General features: G+C 40.1%; 3 protein-coding genes across 13 annotated transcripts; 1 reads left to right on the forward strand and 2 right to left on the reverse strand.

Annotated features, from left to right (window-relative positions):
* Window positions 1-13,810, reverse strand: LOC145967883 (uncharacterized). Of its 4 annotated transcripts, none has more exons than XM_083092937.1 (11): window positions 13,234-13,809; window positions 12,560-13,175; window positions 10,032-10,163; window positions 9,424-9,634; window positions 8,920-9,331; window positions 8,150-8,622; window positions 7,728-8,053; window positions 7,392-7,648; window positions 6,956-7,226; window positions 6,665-6,847; window positions 1-6,567 (listed from the first exon to the last, which is right to left on the reverse strand). In XM_083092937.1, exons 2-11 carry the CDS (start codon window positions 12,848-12,850, stop codon window positions 2,329-2,331), a joined length of 6,795 nt encoding a protein of 2,264 aa, XP_082949063.1. In that variant the 5' UTR covers window positions 12,851-13,175; window positions 13,234-13,809; the 3' UTR covers window positions 1-2,328. The 4 variants fall into 4 exon arrangements, with proteins under 4 accessions (XP_082949063.1, XP_082949064.1, XP_082949062.1 ...); XM_083092939.1 differs by having other exon boundaries at window positions 2,357-2,511; window positions 2,580-6,567; window positions 12,560-13,810; XM_083092938.1 differs by having other exon boundaries at window positions 8,920-9,313; window positions 12,560-13,809.
* A 1,053-nt stretch (window positions 13,811-14,863) lies between these two features.
* Window positions 14,864-16,333, reverse strand: Nd-b16.6 (NADH dehydrogenase (ubiquinone) B16.6 subunit). 2 transcript variants are annotated; one of them, XM_083093000.1, is made up of 4 exons: window positions 16,184-16,333; window positions 15,819-15,944; window positions 15,548-15,698; window positions 14,864-15,270 (listed from the first exon to the last, which is right to left on the reverse strand). In XM_083093000.1, the coding sequence occupies exons 2-4, from the start codon at window positions 15,919-15,921 to the stop codon at window positions 15,063-15,065; spliced, it is 462 nt and encodes a 153-aa protein (XP_082949126.1). In that variant the 5' UTR covers window positions 15,922-15,944; window positions 16,184-16,333; the 3' UTR covers window positions 14,864-15,062. The 2 variants fall into 2 exon arrangements, with proteins under 2 accessions (XP_082949126.1, XP_082949125.1); XM_083092999.1 differs by lacking the exon at window positions 16,184-16,333 and having other exon boundaries at window positions 15,819-16,087.
* A 441-nt stretch (window positions 16,334-16,774) lies between these two features.
* On the forward strand, window positions 16,775-21,636 carry Cp190 (centrosome-associated zinc finger protein CP190). 7 transcript variants are annotated; one of them, XM_083092950.1, is made up of 5 exons: window positions 16,775-16,913; window positions 17,872-18,068; window positions 18,134-18,273; window positions 18,350-18,601; window positions 18,684-21,636. In XM_083092950.1, the coding sequence occupies exons 2-5, from the start codon at window positions 17,901-17,903 to the stop codon at window positions 20,737-20,739; spliced, it is 2,616 nt and encodes an 871-aa protein (XP_082949076.1). In that variant the 5' UTR covers window positions 16,775-16,913; window positions 17,872-17,900; the 3' UTR covers window positions 20,740-21,636. The 7 variants fall into 7 exon arrangements, with proteins under 7 accessions (XP_082949076.1, XP_082949078.1, XP_082949077.1 ...); XM_083092952.1 differs by having other exon boundaries at window positions 16,785-16,902; window positions 17,867-18,068; XM_083092951.1 differs by having other exon boundaries at window positions 16,785-16,902.
* Window positions 21,637-21,720: the final 84 nt, after the last annotated feature.

Here is a 21,720-nt window from a genome sequence, read left to right on the forward strand (position 1 = left end):
TTCTGCAAAAACACATGAAGAATAATTATTGTAATCAGAGTTGTGAACAAATCTAGAAGAATGATAATTTACGATAAATTATATGTGTAATTTGTCCTCGCATGTCCGTATTACTCAATATACACGTACGATTCGCGATCAGATTGCCGCAGAGCGAGGAAAAACTTTGGCGATGATGTTCGACAAGTTTTATTTATGCTTTTAAAACGTCGATCTCATTTCCGTCTCATTAATTTTTTCGTCGCAATTAAAAGTCCACTCAGACCCAGTGATTTTCACTGCACGATTGTACAAGACATGTTCATATACGATTGATTGAATGCAAATCACTCGCAATACGCGACATTTTCATAATAGCTCTATATATATATATATATATATGAAAAAAAAATTTAATAATCATATTTAATGTACGTGAACTTGTAAATCTTAGCAATATAGAAGAAATAAAAAGAAAGATATGCACGATTTTTTAAACGTTCGTGAAATACTGAAACATTGTACATTTAAATTTCACAATTTAGGAATATAATTTTAATATTTTCGATAATAATAAGTGAAAACCGCTCTCTCACGTAACCATCAGCATTCCAATTTCAACTCCTCTCTACAACATCGAAGATCGTTCATATAATATTGCGTAATACGCACGGCAAAATCAGTATATTATCTCTTTCGTAAAGTCTACGTAGCGTATCTTAGAAATTACTTTGGAATGGATATAATAAATAATAAGAAAAAAGAGAGATCGTTGACATATGTTATTGGATTGAAATCGACGAATACGATTAAAAAAAAAAGCGTCGTTTGCTATTTGACGCTCGTTTCTAACTTTTCGTCGCTATCGCATACGCATTACGCACAAAAATGCGTATATTTTCAATCTGTCACAATTCAAACGTAACGCACAACGATTCCACTTTACTGTCCTCTTTCTCTTTGTGTCTCTCGTTTACTTCATTCAAACTAAATAGTTGAAAAGATTTGCAAGGCGATTAAATTAATATAATACAAAGCAACAATTATATCTCGCTCAAGTTTCAATTGATCGTTGATATTTGTAATTGAGAGATACACTCCCTTTCCTTCTCTAATATACGTCTCGAGTCTTTTGCATATCATTGATATACATACACACATGCGCTCATCCATACGTACAAACACACTCGTATTACATAACTGTACAGATTGATCGTTTAAAGCTATTATTTACATAAACCCCCTTTATTTCTCTCTATATCACTTTTCCATAAAAATATAGCGAAGGTGTACGATTTTCGTTTCTTTTTATATTACGCTAAAAAAAGAATTCCGATAAGAAACATTTAAATCTATCTCGAAATGTGGATGGTACTTGTTGCTTCCGTTATAGTATATTCGACTTTATTTATGGACATAGTTTCATAGCTTATCATGCGTTTCGGTAAAGTATTACGATCTTTCTTGCTAAAGCAAATGCACGCAGGAAAACTGATTCGAAATATCCTAATTAAAAAGAAACGAATGGGTTCAAATGACGGCGTCAACCTATCAAGGTTTTAATCTAATGTCTTTCGATGTGTAACTTGTGTAACAATCATATTTCTTTATTAATGATATAGAATTGTCATGGTTTTTTTTGCTGCACAATTCTAGGTGATTAAAATAATCATATCAGTACGAAAGAATCTATCAATTACATTTAAGAAAGAAAAGAATTTGAATTTGTGTGTGGGACACACGCGGTTTGCGGACTTTTAATCTTGCTTCTCAAAAACGCGACGTTTAATTCGTTATATTCGCATCCTACTGTCTAACGGATGGCATCTCGCGCGTGAGCTATAGTCGCAATATTATTATTGTCAAAAAAGTGCTTTATTGATATAAATAATATCGGGAACATAAAAAAGGTATTGTAAATTGTAGCTTTTAGTAACCTACACATAACGCAATACTTAGACATATTTTTTTATAATTCAAAATTGTATTACTCTGCGAAACGATTAGTGAAATTTTTTCTTCTTTCTTCTGGAAGCTTGTAACGTTTCGCAAATTGTGTTATACGACGCAGCTCTGGCAGATCGATAAAAACGAAACATGTTCTCGTGAAAATCGTAATCTCTTTTATGCTTAATCTATCAAAAATTTTTCGAAGCTACAAACTACTCTTCGCTTACTCTACTGTACAATATTGTTTCGTTCTTCAAGGTACATATGACATATTTTTTTTCAAGAGTCTCGATCAGTCCCAAGGTTGCATTAATTAATATCTTACATTTTATTACAGAATTATAATTATTATATTCTAAATATCTCTCTCTCTCCTCGTTTTGGCACTCGTGTCTTATTCTATTTCTGGGCGTCACTACTGTCCTCCTCTACATCATCCCCCGTGCTGTCGTCGTTCTCCGACATATCCTGAACATAGGTACCTTGTATCTCGTCCGTTTGCATAGCGTCGGTTTCGTTTTGCGTCGCAAAATCCTCCTCGTCTTCCTCCTCGATCTCGTAAGCATTATCTGGATAAATATACTGCGCCACCTCGGTGTTAGAGTCGTTATCGATATCTAACACGTTATGCTCTATCAAAATCGGATTACCTTCCGCGTCTTTAGCCATCATCAACACTGTCCCGTCTAAACTATGTATTTCGTGCACTTGATCCCCACTACCACCGTCTCTATCGTCCATGACATTTTCGTCCGCGGAATCTTCGTCATAGTCGTCGCCATCCAAGTCGTTCATATTTCTCTTAGCGTACTCCTTATCAAACTCCTCGTTCTTCACCACCATCACGTCTTTGTCTCCGACATCGGAATCGCAATCGCGTTCATCGTCCTCGTCCCATGTCACGGGTAGATCGTTGTTATTAGCCGCGAAGAAATTGGACGCGTTCGACGTTGCCGCCGCATTTTCCGCGTCAGTTTTAATTTCCGTTATCTCACACCCCTCCATTAATTTGTCCATATTCAACGATACCATCGGACTAAGTTTATGCCTTGTACGATCCATCGTGTTGCTATGCTCCTCGGATTCGTTTTCTGGTAACAAAGGCATTATCGGACTCAGCACAGGCGGTCCGTCGTCGACGTCCTCGTCATTTTCCTCTTCTTCCTCCTCACCTTCGCCCTCAGCTTCGCCTTCATCCTCTCCACTTTCAGCCTCGGCCTCGCTTGTACCCTCCTCACCTTCACTTTCTTCTTCACATTCACCTCCATCCTCACCTTCACCCTCACCTTCATCTTCATCTTCACCCTCTCTTTCATCTTCACCCTCACCTTCATCTCCCTCTCCTTCTTCGTCGTTTTCATTATTTTCCTCGTCGTTCTCTTCTTCATTATCATTCTCGTCATTATTAGAGAAGTCTACATCACTTGCCATAGCTGCAGCGGATTCCTGGAGACACAATGTCTGAAATTTGTCTACATTCGCAGGTGCGCCGGAAATCAATAAGTTATTCAAGTTACTCTGTTTAATTTGATCTTCGTCAGTCGCCGCGGAAGTGTTTTGATTCTCGACGTACTTTTCTATCGCCGGCGAATTTTCCTCGCCATGTATTCTGAATCTATCGATATCACTCAATCGCGGCTCTTTCTTTTGTATCGCGCGCACTTCTGCTTCTTCCATATCCGATTCATCACTTTCGGAATTGCACGATTCACTGTTTCCGCTCGCTCTGCTCGAAGGTCTCGTGTCCGGCTCAGTCCTTGTATCGGACTCATTTTCGTTTTCATTTTCATTCTCCTCCTCCTCCTCTTCCTCTTCCTCCTCCTCCTCTTCCTCTTCCTCTTCGCCCTCGTTCTCGCTTGAACTACTATTACTACCGCTATCTGAGTCGCTATCTGAATTATCTTCCTCGCTATTGTTCTCTTCGTTTTGGATGCCTCTGCTACCTTCGCCCTCCGATTCAAAATCCGCTTCTTCAACCTCCTCTTCGATGACCGACGTTTCATCGGCAATCAAACTGCCTTTCTCATCATTGTCATTTTTCGCGTTATCTTCAATATCCGCTGTTGCTGCATGATCTTCAAATTCCGACTTGCCATTGCAGCTTGTCGCGTGCTCGCCGAGTTTCTCTTCACTCGCGAAACCTTGTTGGCACTTCTCGCATCGGAAGTATCCGATATGAATACTCATGTGCAGCAGCAATTTGCTTCTCGCGTTGTGATACCTGCCACACGTCTTGCACGTGAAATTGTTGCCTTCCGGTGACAAAACGGGAGCATGTTCGGCCTTTAAATGATCGGCCAAGTCTTGATAGGATTTGCACAGCTTCAAGCATACACCACAGGTAACGGCCGCTTCGGCACGATGAAAGCGGATCAAGTGCTGCCACAAGTGCTTCTTAGCGGGCCATTGTTTGCCACAGACCTCGCACGTGCACTCGGTATTGGTCGATTCGTCATACACCTTGCGCGAGTCTTTGCGCGAGCATTTGCTATTACCCGCTGCTTTTACTTGCGACAATGGCATGAGATTCGGCACCGGTTTCGCGGCTGATAATTGCAGATTGATGTCCTCAAACAAGTTGAAGTCAGGAATGTTCAAATTGGATTCATTCGTCAACGGCATCGGTTCTTCTCGCTGAATCTGATTATTGTTCTTCAAATGCGACTCCAGAATCGATGTCGAGATATTATTTGGAACGTCGAATCTGCATATCGAGTTTCGTCGCGTGCACGCGTTGATGTGATTCCAGAACAGGGTCTTAGTAGAAAATTGCTTCTTGCAATTTTTGCACTCGTAGTTGCTTCTGTTTCTCATTTTACGCTTGCCGTCGCCGTTGTTCTTCTTAAACTTTTTGAACATACGGACGGGATCGGTATTGTGGACGTTCTGATAATGCTTGGCGAGTGTGTCCGAATTGAGGAAGATCTCAGGACACATTTCGCAATCATACGTATCATTCGGCGATCGTCTGCGTTTGCGAGAATCGCTCGAACTCTCGTCACACATTTCCTCGTCGAACTCGAGATCGTCTGGTTCTTCTTTCACAATGATATCAGGCATCTCGTAATCCTCCCTCTTTGCACTGATGTCCATTCTATATTCGAAAACGGCTAGTTGGTCCTTTGGAACATTGTGCACGTGTTCGTAGTGATCACGTATAGCATTTTCGTCCGTAAAAACTGCTAAACACTGTTTACACGTGAGGAAAACTTTTCCGTGACACTTCTTCGTGTGATCAAAAGCCTTCCACTTGGATGCATACTGCTTGCCACATACCTGACACGTATTCGGATTGGAAAGAACGCTACTGTGCTCCGCCTCGACGTGTTTCTTCAAATCTTTTGGATCTTTCATAGGAATGAGACAAACGCCGCAAGACACACCAATCTCGTTCCGGTGTAACGATAGTACGTGCATCTTCAACTTTAGTTTATTCTCGACGGTATCGCCACAGAAATCGCAGACATTCGGATTGCTATGATATTTGTGATCTTTTCGATGAGACTCGAGATCCTCCTTAGTGCGGAAGAGCTTTTTACAGCTTGGATGGTCACATGTCAGATCCGGATGATCCATATGATTGACGCGATTGTGTGTCATGATGCCTAGTTTGGAAGTGATGGTCTCGTTACACAAATGACAGGTATATGTGCTGTGGTGATTCTCAATATGTTTCTGCAAACTCGCACGATCCTTGAATATCCTCTCGCAGGCTCGGCAGCGGGTCAACAATGCTCCAGGATCCTTACGGTAGTTTTGACAACCCTTCATATGACGTCGGAGCAGATAACGCTTGTGGAATCCTTTGTTACACTTTTCACAATAATGCAGGATTCCATCTTCGATATTCAAGGACTTGGAAACTACACAGTTCTGATTGTCTTTGCCACCTATCGTAGGTATGTACCTGTGAATCTTCGCAATGTGTGCCGTAAGATGATCCCTCGACGCACTCGTTTTCGCACAATACGGACAAGTCACGTCCGCGTGACCCTTATGTACCCTGTTTACATGTTTCCACAAGTGCGACGTGCGACCATAGTACTTAACGCATAAATCGCACGGGAAGAGATTGTGCATCGCTCGACGATGATTGCGTAAACTATCCAGAGTCGTGAACTTGTGCTCGGGGCATTGTTCGCATTTCAATTTGAGATCTACGGCCCTATTATTGCCATGCTCGAGTTTCACTGATTCGTTGGTTATCTCGTTGAGGTTGCTATTATCACACGCGACATCCGCAACAGCCGCCGTCGCTTCCGCAGCCGCTGCTGCCGCTGCCGCTGCCACTTCCAAACCATGAATCTTTCTGTGCCGTGACATTTTGGATTTATTGGAATACGGCCTACCACAAATATCACAGCTGAAATCACCATTGGTCAGTGGCCAATGTTTCGCCTTTACATGGGCATTTAACTGCACCACATCGGAAAATACTTTCAGACAAACGCCGCAGATCAGGGGCACCGTATCGGCGTGAACGCCCATCACGTGTTTCCAGTAATCGACACGAGTAGGCCATAATTTTCCGCAAATCTCGCAGGTATTTGGTGACGGGCCTTGGATCAAATGATGCTGAAGATGATCATTACGTAATGATTTTGTCGCGAATATTTTTCCACAATTTTCCCATTCGCACTGGAACGATAAATAATCACGTTAGAATAGTCACGTTAGTCAGGAAAAAAGATACGCAAGAAAAGATAACAAGAACCCATCTATCTCTCGAACTCACCTTGATGGAAGATTCATTATTATGCATATTGTTGATATGCAACCAACGTTCCCATTTACTCGAGTGAGAACTACCGCAAATCTCGCAAACGAAAAATAAATGATACTGCGCTCTATTACCGTTGCCGTTGACATTCGGAGCGTTTCCACTTCCCGCTTCTCCTAACGGAATTATCTGTTCGGACTACAAGGAAAATTGTTTAATTTCTATGCTATAAGATATCAAATTTTTTGTAATTTAGTAATATAAGCTCTTTTTTATATTAAAACATTAATGTACGATTAATTTTACCTTATGCGCATTTCTTTGATGTCGTATAAGGTGATCCTCGTTTGGAAAAGATTTATAACAAATGTAACAATCTACTTTCTCTCCATCTTCTCCATCAAAATCTATTACTTGTTCATTTCCTTCGGTACCATTCAAGTTTTCGTTATAGTAATTACTGTTTAATTGTACAAAAATTGCAGGATCATATCCAGAATCGATATTGTGTATCGAGACATGAGCTATTAACTTTTTTCTTGAATCATGCTGTCTGCCGCATATTGTGCAGCTATACCTGCATTAGCATTTTACAAATGGATTTTACATTTATTATGTTTCATAATACATATTGTGTATTTTACAAAAATATTGACTAGTATATTACGAGACAGAGAAAAAGTGTAATCTATGAAAAGCAAAAAAATTATATAAAAACAGTAGACAATATAAGAACTTGTACCTTCTTTGTTCCGATATTAAAAGCTTGGATTTTCCATGATACATGTAGAGATGACTTTGGAGCTGTGTATTATCGGAACAAATCTTTAAACATACTCCACAGGCAAATGCAGCAAGTTCCTTATGCGTTGCACGCATGTGCAACCATAACGACGCTCGATCATTAAAATCCCTCGTACAAATCTCACATATAAATACTGTTTCGATTTCAATATTCTCATTATTTTTCAAATCTTTGTCATCATTATCCAAATTTGTCTGCATAAACGTAATGCATATGTATATAATGTATCATATCTTTAATGCAATAAAAAACCGAATAAAAATTATATTTTACCTCGGGTGACGACGAAAATTCTGGTGGTTCTTTTATTTCGCTTTGCTCATAAAGGCTGACATCCATTCGGTTCCAATTTTGAGACATTACAGATGTTTTTAGACACTTATCGCTCTCAATGATAGGAGTAGGATCAACGCCATGCGCCGACGTAATATGCCTCATCAATGAAGGCTTCAAAACGAAATCCTTTCGACATAGTATGCAAATATACGGCTTCTCGATATCGTGCCTAACTTCGTGCGACTTTAGATTGTCCACCGATGTAAAACTTTGCGGACAATATTCGCAATACCACCTTTTTACCTCAGGATTCGTCTCACCTTCTAAATATAACGATCCAAAATTAGGTAGTTTTTTAATCCTATGTGTGAAATTTTCATTCGTTCTAAATATGTAATTTTAATCATTGAAAATTTTACCTATCTTGACTATTTTTCTCGCCTTGCAACTCGATGTTGAACCATCATCGTCGTAAATCCGTTTTAAACTGTCTCCTTTAGTCAATGCTTGTTTCAATATAGTCAATTGCGGATTCTTGGCCAGTTTAGCCTCAGCACTCCTAAAGTCTTTATTCTCGTCGTCCGAATCTATAATACTTGACATATCGTCGGACATATCGACTAAACTTTTATTATTCTGCGCGTCGGTTTGTCTTAATAAATCAGTGCGTTGCTCCTCAATGCATATCTGACGATGCGCGTTGAAATCTGCTAAATCTTTATAAATCATTGGACACGTTTGACATTGATAATGTGTTTCCGCGCGAGAAAAGGAAACTGATAATTCCGGGGGTGGTGGTAGACCGGCGTGTCGCGATTTTATATGCTCATCCAAATTGCACCGCGTTGAGTATATACGCGAACAATACGCACACGTTACCGCAGGATGTCCCCTAAAATAAAACAAGCCAATATTAATAATTTAGAAATGTTAAAAGGTTTATCTAAATGTTATAAAAGCTACTAAAATAAACTATTAGAAACTATGCAATTTTCAGGATCATCTAGTATTTAAGAAATTTTTAATTTTAAAAGAAAGTTTAACTTAAAAAAAATTCATTCTATTCTTTAAGTAGAGCATTTCTAATCAAGAACTTTAACAGCGTTTACCAGTAAATTCATTATATTGCATTACAATGACTAATTTATATGTAAAATATAACTACAGATTTGTTGAAGCTTTGGCTCACCGATGTGTCGTAGAAACGTGTCCCCAGCGATGCTTCGCGGTAGAATACGACTTATGACAGAGATCACATTGATACGGTCGCTGATACGAGGTATGGTCGTCAGTAATGACTCTTTCGCCGATCACGTCACCCTCACCCACGTGAATCCTCGCGTGCAACGAAAGATGACCCTTGGAGCTGAATGCCTTGTTGCACAGAGAACATACGTAGACCTCGTGTTGCTGCGAAGTAGGTGGAAAGACCGTCACGGCCTCTTGTTGACCGGCTGCGGCACTCGTATTGTTTGCCCCGCACTCCTCCTCGTTTTCCTCGGTTACCATCGGCGTCATTTCTAAGAAGTCACTAGGATTCGTCTCCATATCCATCTCGTATTCGTATTCCGACCGTCGATCCTCTGTCGAATCATCGAGCACTTTGTATCGAAATAACATATGCGTAAGCAACAACTTTTACGAGGTATAAAAGGAAAAAAGAAGCCTTTGCAAAACGAATGTGGATACGTACCTTCGTCCGTACCTTCGCTCGCATCGAGAATCTCTTCAATCTCGGGATCGGCCTCACCATCGGAATTCAACCTCGGTGGTGTACCTAACGCGGCATTCGGATTGACCACCGGCGCCTCCGGGATAAGTATTGGCATATTTTCCTTTCCCTTTAGAAGCTCCGTGTGCATCTCACTGCACTGCGTGCTATCATTTGCACCGTCATCGTTCGCCTACGACACATATACACCCAATGTATTTATATAAAGAGTATAAAACGATGATCTCTGATTTATAATATTTAATCACATTCTCCACTCTCTCGTTTTAATCAGACGCGGCTGTTCGATGTGAAAATTATCCCTATAAATCTTTCTCTTCGTTTGAATTTCCGTATAAAAAAAATGATTAAAAATAAAATAATAATCTATAAAAATGATTGCTTGATTACATAAATGCCATTTATATTTACTCTAATTTTCAAACGAGAAGTTTTAAAATATAGATCCAATTATATCGAGAAGAGAAAATACAAGATTGCGCGATTACGTCTCAATTCACTCGATATTTTACTGTCAAGTACACAAATCAGAGATTAAGTTCGTTCCAACGTCGGATTGAGACACTTACGTCTTCCTTGGGCCTATTTCTTTCCAGCCAAGCAGATGCGTTCACGCATGCGGTTCTAAAGTCGTAAAAATTTTCCAAATTATACATGCATCGATAACATAGGACTTTCGGCAAATGATCATCTTCCTCTATCTGAAACACAAGTTTCGATATTTTCGTAAAGAATGTGTCAATAACTTTATATTAACGTAGAAGGATTAAGCATAATAAACTTCTATTCTAATTCTGTCTCTCGTTGATGTGTATATAATATATATAAATATTTAATTAGAAATAATGGCTAAATTTATTGATAGTTCGATAACACAGCAGCGATAATAACGAGGTGAAAATTAAATTAGATATTTAACACGAGTATTGATTAAACTAACGTTTACAATTACGTCTGTGATTTATAATTAATTTTAGAATTTTAGAATATCGATACATTTGGATGGTAGGAAAAGAATTGTAAATAAATAATTATGTTTATTACTTTTAGATTATTTTTTATCATATTATTTTGTTATCACGATATATATTTCCTGTGACTCTCTATTAAAACAAAATAGTTTTCTAATTTATATTATAAATTTGTCTTTGCGAATAAATCTGTCGCAAACAGATGTTATTATTGTATTTATTGTCATTTGAATGATAGGAAAAAAATTGTAAATAATTATGTTTATTACTTTTATATTATTTTTTATTATATTATTTTGTTATCACGATATATATTTCCTGTGACTCTCTCTCTATTAAAACAAAATAGTTTTCTAATTTATATTATAAATCTGTCGCAAACAGATGTTATTATTGTATTTCCCCTTCATTTGAATGATAGGAAAAAAATTGTAAATAATTATGTTTATTACTTTTATATTATTTTTCATCGTATTAATTTGTTATCGCGATATATATTTCCTGCCTCTCTATTAAAACAAAACAGTTTCCTAATTTATATTATAAATCTGTCTTTGCGAATAAATCTGTCGCAAGCAGATGTTATTATTGTATTTACTGTCATTTTAATTATCTCTTGCGTCGTTAAAAACTAGTAAATTCCTCGTAAAATGTTCGCGCCTCTATCCTCTTGTTATTAAAATGCACGTCGCACGTTACATTCGTCACAGACGAGAATTTCGTAACAATCAATTTCAATGGATATAATCTGCAATTCTAAGATGCAATTAGTAGCCTCTTTAGAAATTTACCGAAAATTTCTCAATCGCAAAAAAATAGCACGCTTTTTACTATTCTTCAACTAATCGAGCGAAAATTTAAATTTCGTTTCCTCTAATACATTATATAAATTATTATGTAAAATCTTTAATTTTTATTAAAGAAGAAATTTAAATTTAATAAATTTAAGCTTCAACTTTTCACGCGATATTTACAATATTTTTATTACAAAATATTTTTGAGAGATGATGTTTGTAATTCTTTAAAATTATATCATGTTCACATACATGTTTATTTAAACTTTACAAAATATAAAACATCATTTATAGAATCAATAATGCATATATCAATGTCATATATTGCACACAATAATAGTAACGCGTCTCTTGACGATCGTCACGTGCATCTTACATATTTCGCAGAATAATAGTGATGCATCTTAAAGGAGATCGCGTGGTTTTCATCGAGTATTTTTTATCCGTTGACTTGTTCATCTCTCGATACGCGGAGGTTTAAATAAACCTCCCTTGTAAGAGTAATAAAGCGGCGATGTAAACTAGCGTGGCGTAGGGATGGATACTCGATTAAACGTGCTCTGGAGAGAGGCCGGAGCATCCCCATCGAGCAACAGGGATGGTACACGTGATCGCGGGAAATATCAAAGGGCGCGCGAGGAAATCCGCCGGAAGGAGAACTCGCGCGTACGCGAGTCGACTCGGACGGGACGCGCGATTTGACCCGGTGATAGGGCGATAACGGGCCGGAGTCTCGTGGCAGGAAGAGCGCACGAGGAGAGCAAACGACGACGTTCGCCGAGGCGGCAAACAAAATGTCGCCGGTGGGTCGCGTCGCGCGACGGGGCGTCCCTCCTCGCCTCGTTGTCGACTTCGCCGATCTCGCCGTCCTCGATAAGCGCGATGGCCACTGGGTGGAATTGGCGAGGTCCGAGGACGCCGCTCGGCGAGCGAGCGAACGCGATGGCCGACGGCGACGACGCGGCGGTGGGAAGGAAACCTTCACCCAGTAACGCCCCGTCGACGCCGAACGAGTCGTCCGTGAATGTCTCTTTTTCTCCGTCCGTCTCTGGCGCGCTCTCTCTCTCTTTCTCTCTTTCTTTCTCTCTCTCTCATCTCGGAAGAATGAGATCGAGGACGAGCCGTGCAGGGCCACGAAGCGCCGAGGGAGGTGACTCAGAAACGTAAATGAAATCGAGGGAAAGAGAGCGAGAGAGAGAGAGGGAGAGACCGAGGGACGCTACGAGAAACAAAGAGATGAAGAGAGGCAGAAGAGGATGAAAAAAGAAGTAGAGCGAAAGCGAGTTCCACGAGGTGCAGGATAATATCGCTGTCGCGAACAAAGAGACTCACCTTGAACGGCAGACACGTCTGAATTTTGTCAACGAGCTGCCGGTTTCTGCCTTCCTGGCCGAATATGTGCATGCTGACGTTGTCATAAGAGGCGCACAGACGACAGAGATCGTGATAAGATTTCCTCCGCTCCATCGGCATCGCCATCGTGCCCTTCGCTGCAGCTGCCAACGTCGATGTCGGGGTCGATGTCGGTGTCGCTGATGTCGGTGATGCTGATGTCGATGTCGACGTCGACGTCAACGTCGCCGTCGTCGTCGCCGTCGTCGTCGTAGTCGATATCGTCGCCATCGTAATGTCGCCACTCTCTCGACAAAATTCGCGTCCCTCGCTGTCTGTCTCTCTCGCTCCCTCTCACGCTCCCTGTCCCCGTCGTACCAGCGTCGCCGTCGACGTCGATGGCGAGACTACGTCGATGGGGAGTGACGCGTGACAACGTTGCAACGTCTCGCTGCTATCCTCCCAGCCGGACGGATGGACGGGAACTATGATGGACGACGACAACGACAACGTAATCTCGCGGTCGTAACCGCTGCCCGGGACGAACTGGCAGACTCCGTGCGTTCTCCCTCCGTGTCTCTCTTTCTCTCTCTCTGTCCGTCTGTCTCTCTCTTTCCTACCGATAAGGTAAGGCCTACACCTCGTCGGCTCTTCCTCCTCGTCTAGCTACCTACCTACGTGCCTACGTTCACTCGACTACCTGCCTGCCTGCCTCTGCCTCTGCCTCACCAACCACCGTTGGCCTAGAGCTTCCTCTTCCGCTCCTCGGACCGCATCCTTCGCGACGCCGCCGCTGTCGCCGCCCGTGATGCGAGGCGCGCTGCGATACCGCTCTACCCGGGACAGGCAGCGCGCTGCACCACACTGCACCGCGCACCGCACCGCACCAAAGCGAACCGCGTCGCGTCGCACTCTGCCGCGCCGCACCGCACCGCACCGCACCGCACTGGTCGGTTCGCGGTCAGGTCGTCGTAACCAGTCGCGATTAACAGCGCACGTTGCCGTAGCTACCGTAGCTCCGAGAGGAGAGGGCTTCCCTCCGCTCGCTTCTCGCCTTCACGCTCGTCGCTGCGGCCGCACCGCGTCTGCCGATGCCCGCTGCTGCTTCCTGGCGATCCCCGTGACGGTGAAAGCTCCCCCGGGCGCCGCCATCTTGTACACAGACACTTGTTTCGTAGCCGGCGATGGTGCGGACGACGCGGTGTAACGTTGCCGCGCGTACAGCGACAACGACGATGACGGCGCATTGGTTGGCGCGTTTCTGGAAATCGCCGATACCGCCTGCATCGGACGAAGGAAAAGTCGAACGGAGCGAAGTCGCGCGCATGCGACGCGCGCGCGTCTCATTCGCCGCCGCGCGCCACGTGTCCGCTGGAGCGTCGTTCATTGGTCAGTGCCGCCCGCGCGGATCGGTCATTGGGCGCCGCGTGCGCATGCGCGTGTGGTGCATCAAGTCAATAAACTTGTGCGAGCTTTAAATGGCGGAGGGAACGACCGCGAGTAATCCCTTATCTGTAAATTGTCAAAGATTTCATTCCTCCTCAAATGTACGTCTTGTAACGAGAAAAAAAATATTTTTAAAATTGTAGATTGTAAAAAGATAAACTTGGCGTACCGTGTACTTTCTTTTCGTAATATATACATGTTGCAATATATGTTGTTATTAAAATCTAGAAATTGCGCTTCTTTATCTTCCATCCTTTGCGATATAAATTTAGTCTTCACTGGATAAAAGAGAAAAATGGCTGCATACTTTTCCTTTCTATTAAATATGTGCGCAGAAATATTGACAGATTTATTTGGACATAAACTCTGATATAAATGCTCATTTATGCATAAACTATGAAATAATAAGATGTTACCTCGAGATAACGTATATAAGAACGTATGCCATATTGTTGACACCTATAACTCAATTAATCGAAAGCTGTATCAGCAAAATGGCATTGCAAATCGGCTCTTTTTGTTCGATTAATATTGCTTTTTCTTTTGTATTTCTTTTACATGGATAAATTTTATATATGTATTTTTATATATGTTATATCTGTTACATTTATAACTCATAAAATTCTAAAAATAAATGTAAAAGTAAGCATAATCTTATAATCCTATTAATTCAATCTTATATATACATAAAAATAATTAAATCGTGTATAAACATTTCATTCGACACTTGTCATAAAAGCTTAAAGAGAAAAAAAGACATTAAATAACAAATTACATCTCATTAAGTTCTTATCATTTTATCTTTAAATAACCGAAATAAACAAAGATTGACGACACAGGAATATTCATATGGAAATATTATTGTAGAATGATTTTTTATTCTTTCTAAGCTGCGAAGAATTTAGAACGTAACTTGTAATAATTTACAACTAGTAATATAATTACACTTCTTATTTTTATCAACCGACTACACATGCAGGTTTATTTGGTTTGCAATTTATAATAAGCAATTTATAATTGGGCAGAACCTGCATGAATAAAATTGTTGACAATGCCTTTATGTGAACAAATGACGCCAAGAACGATACGAGTATTCGAATGGATCAGAATGTGCAAAGTGTTCGATAAACAGAGGTTCCCTAAATTGATTTTCTTCATCCAGGAAGTATGTCGGCTCACCATAATATGTGCCAACTTCCCATCCCTCGACATTCTTCATTAGCTCTGCCTCCTCATCTCGATTGCGTCTCATCTGCTTCAAGACACTAGACAAAAAGAGAAAATAATTATTGAGCATCATAAAATTCAAAATCATCTAATTAAGATCTCTTGTTTGCTTCCATTAGGGATAATGTATTAAACAAAAAGTACATATGAACCTGTCATATGATCTATATTTTTATCTAAGAGCATCTTAAGCATAAGCAGGTCGCCCTAAGATTTTATTCAGTCAGTAAAGTGACTGTAAAGATACCATTTTTAGATCTTACTGAAGAGGATGTTAAATATAAGAATTATGAATACGGGCCATGATATCCTTACGTTCTATCTCGTTCCGCTATCAGTGCTGGCCATATAGCCAGACGTGCGCTTCTCATCTCAATCTGGTTCCGTCTAACCAATTTCAAATTCAGATAGTAAGCGTAAAATCCGACGATCTGGGTGGTAAAGAAAATCGCCCATGTACTCTTTGCTGTAAAATTGCAAAAACATGAAAAATTGAAAACATTATTATGTAATGTTGTAGGTTACTGTTTAGCCTGTTCAGTTACTCGAAGAATCACATCGTACTGATAAATCTATCGCACTTTACCGTTAAGAATACTGCGTATTTTAACCCGCTCCGTTTGGATGGGACCATAGCCTCCTTTCGGTGGTACATCCTGCACCTTTTTACCCGCTGCAGCCGCGTCCATCCTGCGTCAATAGCTGTGTCCTCCTACGATAGTGGTACTCGAATTAGAACATCACTTGATTATAATTCAAGAAAAAAACCTCGAAAATAATTCGTCCACAATACGTAATATCATATTCGTCCTCCGGAAGAAGACGAGACTCCAATGTATAGCAATACGACACTAATTATAGTATATATATATATATTGATACATAGTATTGATACGTATTAAAGTAATGAATATTGCCTAAAGAATATGATAAACTACGAAGTCTTCCTACCGGAATAAAAATTGATAAATCCAGCGAAAAGTATGATTAAAAATAATTAATCAAATTTGACAAGCAACTTTATTCGTTTCTCTTTGTCAATCAACGTATGAAATTAAAATATCGCATACTTGGATAATATTTAAAATTTGATTATTAAAAAATCTCGCAGAATTGACATAAAATACCAGAGGAAAAATAATAAAAGAATAATACAAGAATTTTCTCTCTTGTGGTTGGATTTTAATCGCCTTTTACATTTTTATATAAAGTTGGATAAAGTCCAAATCACATGGACAAATCAAGATATGTATGCATCGATAAAGTCCAATTCTCATAAATTCGTATTTAATTACAAATGCATTTAATTTATACGTAATCATCGATTATTAATTATTATTAATTATTAATATTTTTAATTTATTATTGCATCATTATTTTATGCCGAGTTTTTAGACAGATCTAGGAAGAAGTCAACTCAAGCGTAATAAATGTTTAATATCCGCTTCGAGTCGCGTGCAAAATCGACCAATCGCGCGCGTTCGCGCATGCCACGTGGAGTGGCCGCTCTTGTCAAACTTGACAGCTTCATGGTCGGCCGCGAGCTCGAACGCGAACAGCTCCATCTGTGAGTCACGACACATAATGGGATGCTTGCTGTTGATTGCATACTGAGAAAATTCGTAAGAGATGGTGCTGAACGGGAAATATTGAAGGCCTGCTGCGAATAGGTATGCGACTTGTAAGTGCATAAGAGTATATTTTCGATTGGCGTATATACGCGCACGGGGCGGTCGCGTCGCGGAGCCGGGTAACGCTGGTCACGGGCGACTCGGAGAGGACGCAGTCATGGATGCAGCCAGCGTCTTCCCGCGGACCGCCGAGAGGATGTGGCACGCGATTATAATGCCGTTCCCCCGAGATCGAGTCGCCCGCGTTTCCACCGCGCTCCCGAGTCCTCCGCTATCCTTGCCCTCTTCCTCGCGAAATCGTGGACTTCCCGCGCAAAGGATCCGCCGCACTTTTTACGCCCCTTACGACGAGATTCCGCGCGCGAGTTGACGCACTAGTCGGGTAAAGCGCGAAGCGAGATATGCCGCGTACGCGACCCTCGATGTCCTTGATCGAGGATGGATCGACCTGTCGCGAACGTCGTGTTGATAGAATTTTTTCCAAGCTATTTCACGATTCCTGAGACTAAGAAGATTGGGCTTACCCGGCTGTACTCGCACTTACATGTGCACGTTCGTTTTATGTACAAGATCATACGTTAAGATTGTGTTATTCTACTTTTTCCGATTGTTGTGCAATGTATTCGCGATACTAGATCATAATTATTGTAGTTAATTTTGGTATCAAATATAATGTAATTATTTTATCCGAGTATCTTGTACCACTTGTATTTGACACTTTGATGTCACATTTATGTATATACATTTTATAACTCTGCATATTATTTAATGTTTGTAGAATAAAGTGCAAGGATTATAGCTAAAATAATTCAAATTGATATATATTACTTATCCAGCTCACATTTCTTTAGCTTATTAGATATTATATGAAAGAGTAGTTTTTGATATTTTTCATTGAGAATCATTTTTTTAATTTGTATAATAATCCAGAAAGTAGAATACAGTAACATTAAGTTTGTTTATATTGTATCCAACTATATTAAGTAATTTTTGCTGTGTCAAGATCAGGTGTTGATATTTTTATCAAATACTTCACGATGGAGTCGGGAATAATTCAAGAGGAGTCGCCCCCTTTGCGTGGGTTAAAGCAAGTAAAGGTGGATAATTGGGGATCGTTTTTTCTCCAGCAAGTTCAGCAACTTTACTCCAATGAACAATTTCTTGATCTAAAAATTAGATTTCCTACAAGTGATATTATTGTACAGGTATAAATAATATATAGTGCTTATAATTGCTTATAATTCTGTGAATACATAAGTAGCAATTTTAGGCCCATCAACTCGTAGTGGCGACATGTACAGACTATTTTATGCAACTTGAGCAGCAACAGAGAGAAAAGAATGAAAACTTTAATGGTATAATTACTATGCCTTCAGACATGCCTTACGAGTGTGTTAAATCTATTATAAGGTGCATAATTTATACAATATTTATTATTGAAACATTCTTGTTGTTTTTATATGTATGATTGCATTTATATGCATAGATTTATGTACACTGGACATTTGGAATACTGGACATCAGAGCAACATGCTTTGTACCGTACGGCGCAAAAAATGAAAATGACAGTGCTAACAAAATTGTTAGATGCTCAATTCAATACGAGCAATTTACAGGCTGAAGCAACAAAGACACCCGCGCGATCAGCAATAACTGTTTCAAAATCGTCAACCCCAATTACAAAACCAGTCATTAGCTCCATATCGACTTTATCTGGACAGCCGTTGCCAGGCAGGAAGTACGTATTGCATAATGTAATGTTCCAAGCACAATTTTACCTATAATAGTAAAATGTCAACAATTCTTTATTATTATTGAAGACTTCCAATTTGGAAAAGAAAGCTGGATGAATCTCCATCTATACCTGCGATGAATTACGAAGTACGAACATTCCACGGCACATCCTCGATGCATAAACCTCAGGAGACAACTCCTGGTCCATCCAGATTCGATCTTCCGGAAGCGGATGATATTGCTTTGGGAGTATTTTCTTCGTTCGACGACATTACGTATAATACAAAGCCTATTGTTCAAGCATCGGATGCATATAAAAAAGGAAGTACTTCTCGTAAACGTTCACCGGATAGGGACAGTAAAAATGACACAACTGAAGACGAGGAGGAAGAAAATCAGGGGAATGACAAAAGTCCGAGAGACACGAATTCCGATGATGATTGGAGTATATCGAAGAGTTTTCAGAAATCTCCAGAAGGACAGTCTGTGAAAAAACGAGTGCGTTTCGATTTGGAAGAAAAGGAAAATGTGGAAAAGCCTAAGTCAAATAGATCGAGCACCGACGATTCCATCAACAATCACGCAAAAATCATTAGAGAAGTATTAAAAAAGTATCCACACTTAGTGAAGAACAATAAAAATATTCGATTGAAGATCATGCAGAAGGAAACGAAATCCTCCGACAGCAATGCCGCGTGCAAAACAAAAGTATCTTACGTGGTTCTGAAATCCGATCACCTGTTATCCAATAATGGCGATGAGAACGATTCCAAGTGCAACGGCAATATCGATGGCGAAACGGGTCCTTGGAAATGCAACAAATGCGACTTGGATGAAGAGTATACGAATTATTACATGTACAGAAGACACATGCAGGATGTGCACGAGGAGAAATTTGATCCGAGAGTTTGCGAGCATTGCGGTTACAAAGCGACCAAACGTAATATTCTGATGTATCATCTTTATACCAAGCACAACGTGCCACCGCCTAAGAGCATGTGCTTCCCGAAATGCCAGGCCTGCTCGTATGTTGCTCTTTCGGAAACTTTACTCGTGCGTCATCAAATAAATCACAATCATCGGCCTCCTACCCGACATCACTCTCTGCCTTCCGAGGATATCCAATGTGGCCAGTGCAATCAGTCATTTAAGAGCATCACCGAGCTTACTACACACGAATTGAATAGCGGACATGAAGGTATGGTAGTCGGCAAGGAAACGAAGGGTCATCGTTGTCCATATTGCGGCAAAGTATTTGTGCGTCTGACAAACTTGCAAGTACACTTAGACTGCGCGCACAAGGAATTAAATAGGGATACCAATGAATCCGCGCCGTCCACACCATCTATCTCACTGGAACCATCTTCCGAAGCAGAGGCTCTCAGTCATGTCGCCAGCGGTATAGCAGCTTCTCTCGCTGTTGGAGATGATACCGACGCCACTGTGGACACGCAAGAGAATGAAACTGTAACGATGGAAAAAACTAATGACACTCATTACATCGTGCCAGACATGTTAGATGACATAACGCGTAATATCACTTACAGCGAGCATGAATTAGAGGGTCAGCATATGATAATGCTGGTAAATAATGATGAAAATTACCAGCACGTCGAGAACGATCATCATCAGCAACCGCAGCAGTTAGATATCGCTGATAACGAGCAGATAGTGATGCAAGGTACAGACGATGGAATGATCGTATATATCCATGGCGCCGAGGAAACCGATCATCGATCTTACGAGAGTTATCAACCTGCTGAAGTCACGCAGGATGCCGAGGAAATAGTCGAGGAAGTCGTCGAAGAGGTCGAAGAGGTCGAAGAGGTCGAAGAAGTTATGGAGGAGGAGGAGATGCAGGAGGTGACTCAGGACATGTTGGAAAATTGCACCGATAATCAGGTCGAAGAAGTGATACAATACGTTGAAGAACAAACGGAAATAGTGGAGTACGATGAGGAGCAATGCAGCGAACAAAGTAACAACGGTATGGATGAGACTCAAGGATCCGTCATGATTATCGAGGAAGAGCACGTCGAGGGGGAAGAGGATATAGAAGGGATAGCTGATAAACAACGCAAGAAAATACAAAGCTTCGCTACTGAATGGGACGAGGATAGCGCGGAAATGACGGAATCATGAATATTGTAACGTTGCATATTATCTTATTTGCTTATGTAATATGTTATTAACTTTCATCATGGCTATATTCTCTAATTAAACGTTTTATTTTATATTTTACTCTGTGTAATGCTTGTTGATAGTGATCGATGATTTGATGAATGTAGTATAGCCATGCTGACTTTGCGATTTAGCAGTAAACAAAATTAATCGCGTTATTATACAGGGTGTGTCATTTTAAGTGATGCAGCTGAATATCTCTTAAAGTAAAAGAGATTGGGAAAAATGTTTCAGACAATAGTTGTATGGTTTCAAGGGGGACATAAGACGGTGCCATTAGTTTGACCTTCAAGGTCAAATCTAATGGCATCGTCTTATGTCCCCCTCGAAACCATACAACTATTGTCTGAAACATTTTTCCCAATCTCTTTTACTTTAAGAGATATTCAGCTGCATCACTTAAAATGACACACCCTGTATTTACTAGCAACAGGAGTTGCATCATGAGTATTGAAGAAATTATACTGCGCTTATATATGTGAATTCTATCGTTGCACCGACACATTGTATTTTCTGAATTTTTTTTTTTTTTAAGCAAGCTTCTAACACGTGAAGTATGATATATTTTACAATGCAAAAGTACAGAACGTATATCTCGATATGTATAGTCCTTACTGCGGAAGCACTTGTAAAAGACATAAGAATTTATAGCCTCAAAATCGAGAAGAAATTTTTTTTTTTATTATAAGAAAGTTTATATCTGCTTAAATATAGATTTAAAGAAAATGTATGTTACATTTATTAATTAAGAATATAGATTAATTTTGTGAAAATCCACAGTATATGCACATAACGCATATCGCTGACCAATCTCGTAGATATAAATTGTTCTGCAAAAATATATCACATACAAAATAACTTTTGAAATAAATATTTCTTCCAAGCTCTGCCTCTTATGATAAGTGATAAATTGATCCTAATTTCTATATAAGGCAAAAAGAT

The sequence above is a fragment of the Camponotus vicinus genome, unplaced genomic scaffold (assembly GCF_025532165.1).
Source record: "Camponotus vicinus isolate PSW18456_S1 unplaced genomic scaffold, iyCamVici1.0 SCAF_3, whole genome shotgun sequence".
Taxonomy (NCBI): domain Eukaryota; kingdom Metazoa; phylum Arthropoda; class Insecta; order Hymenoptera; family Formicidae; genus Camponotus; species Camponotus vicinus.

Bases quoted from the DNA above. Each gene is read 5' to 3' on its own strand.
- Nd-b16.6 (XM_083093000.1), bottom strand. From the start codon at position 15,921: ATGGACGCGGCTGCAGCGGGTAAAAAGGTGCAGGATGTACCACCGAAA. The intron at 15,699-15,818 runs GTAAAGTGCGAT...GCAATTTTACAG, and splicing joins AATACGCAGTATTCTTAACG to CAAAGAGTACATGGGCGATT. The intron at 15,271-15,547 runs GTAAGGATATCA...CTTTTTGTCTAG, and splicing joins ATAGCGGAACGAGATAGAAC to TGTCTTGAAGCAGATGAGAC.
- LOC145967883 (XM_083092937.1), bottom strand. From the start codon at position 12,850: ATGGCGACGATATCGACTACGACGACGACGGCGACGACGACGGCGACG. The intron at 9,332-9,423 runs GTACGTATCCAC...TTCGATACAAAG, and splicing joins GAGCGAAGGTACGGACGAAG to TGCTCGATGATTCGACAGAG. The intron at 6,568-6,664 runs GTGAGTTCGAGA...TTATCGTTCCAG, and splicing joins ATAATGAATCTTCCATCAAG to TGCGAATGGGAAAATTGTGG.
- Cp190 (XM_083092947.1), top strand. From the start codon at position 17,302: ATGGATCGACCTGTCGCGAACGTCGTGTTGATAGAATTTTTTCCAAGC. The intron at 17,427-17,866 runs GTACAAGATCAT...TGCTGTGTCAAG, and splicing joins CATGTGCACGTTCGTTTTAT to ATCAGGTGTTGATATTTTTA. The intron at 18,069-18,133 runs GTATAAATAATA...TAGCAATTTTAG, and splicing joins CAAGTGATATTATTGTACAG to GCCCATCAACTCGTAGTGGC.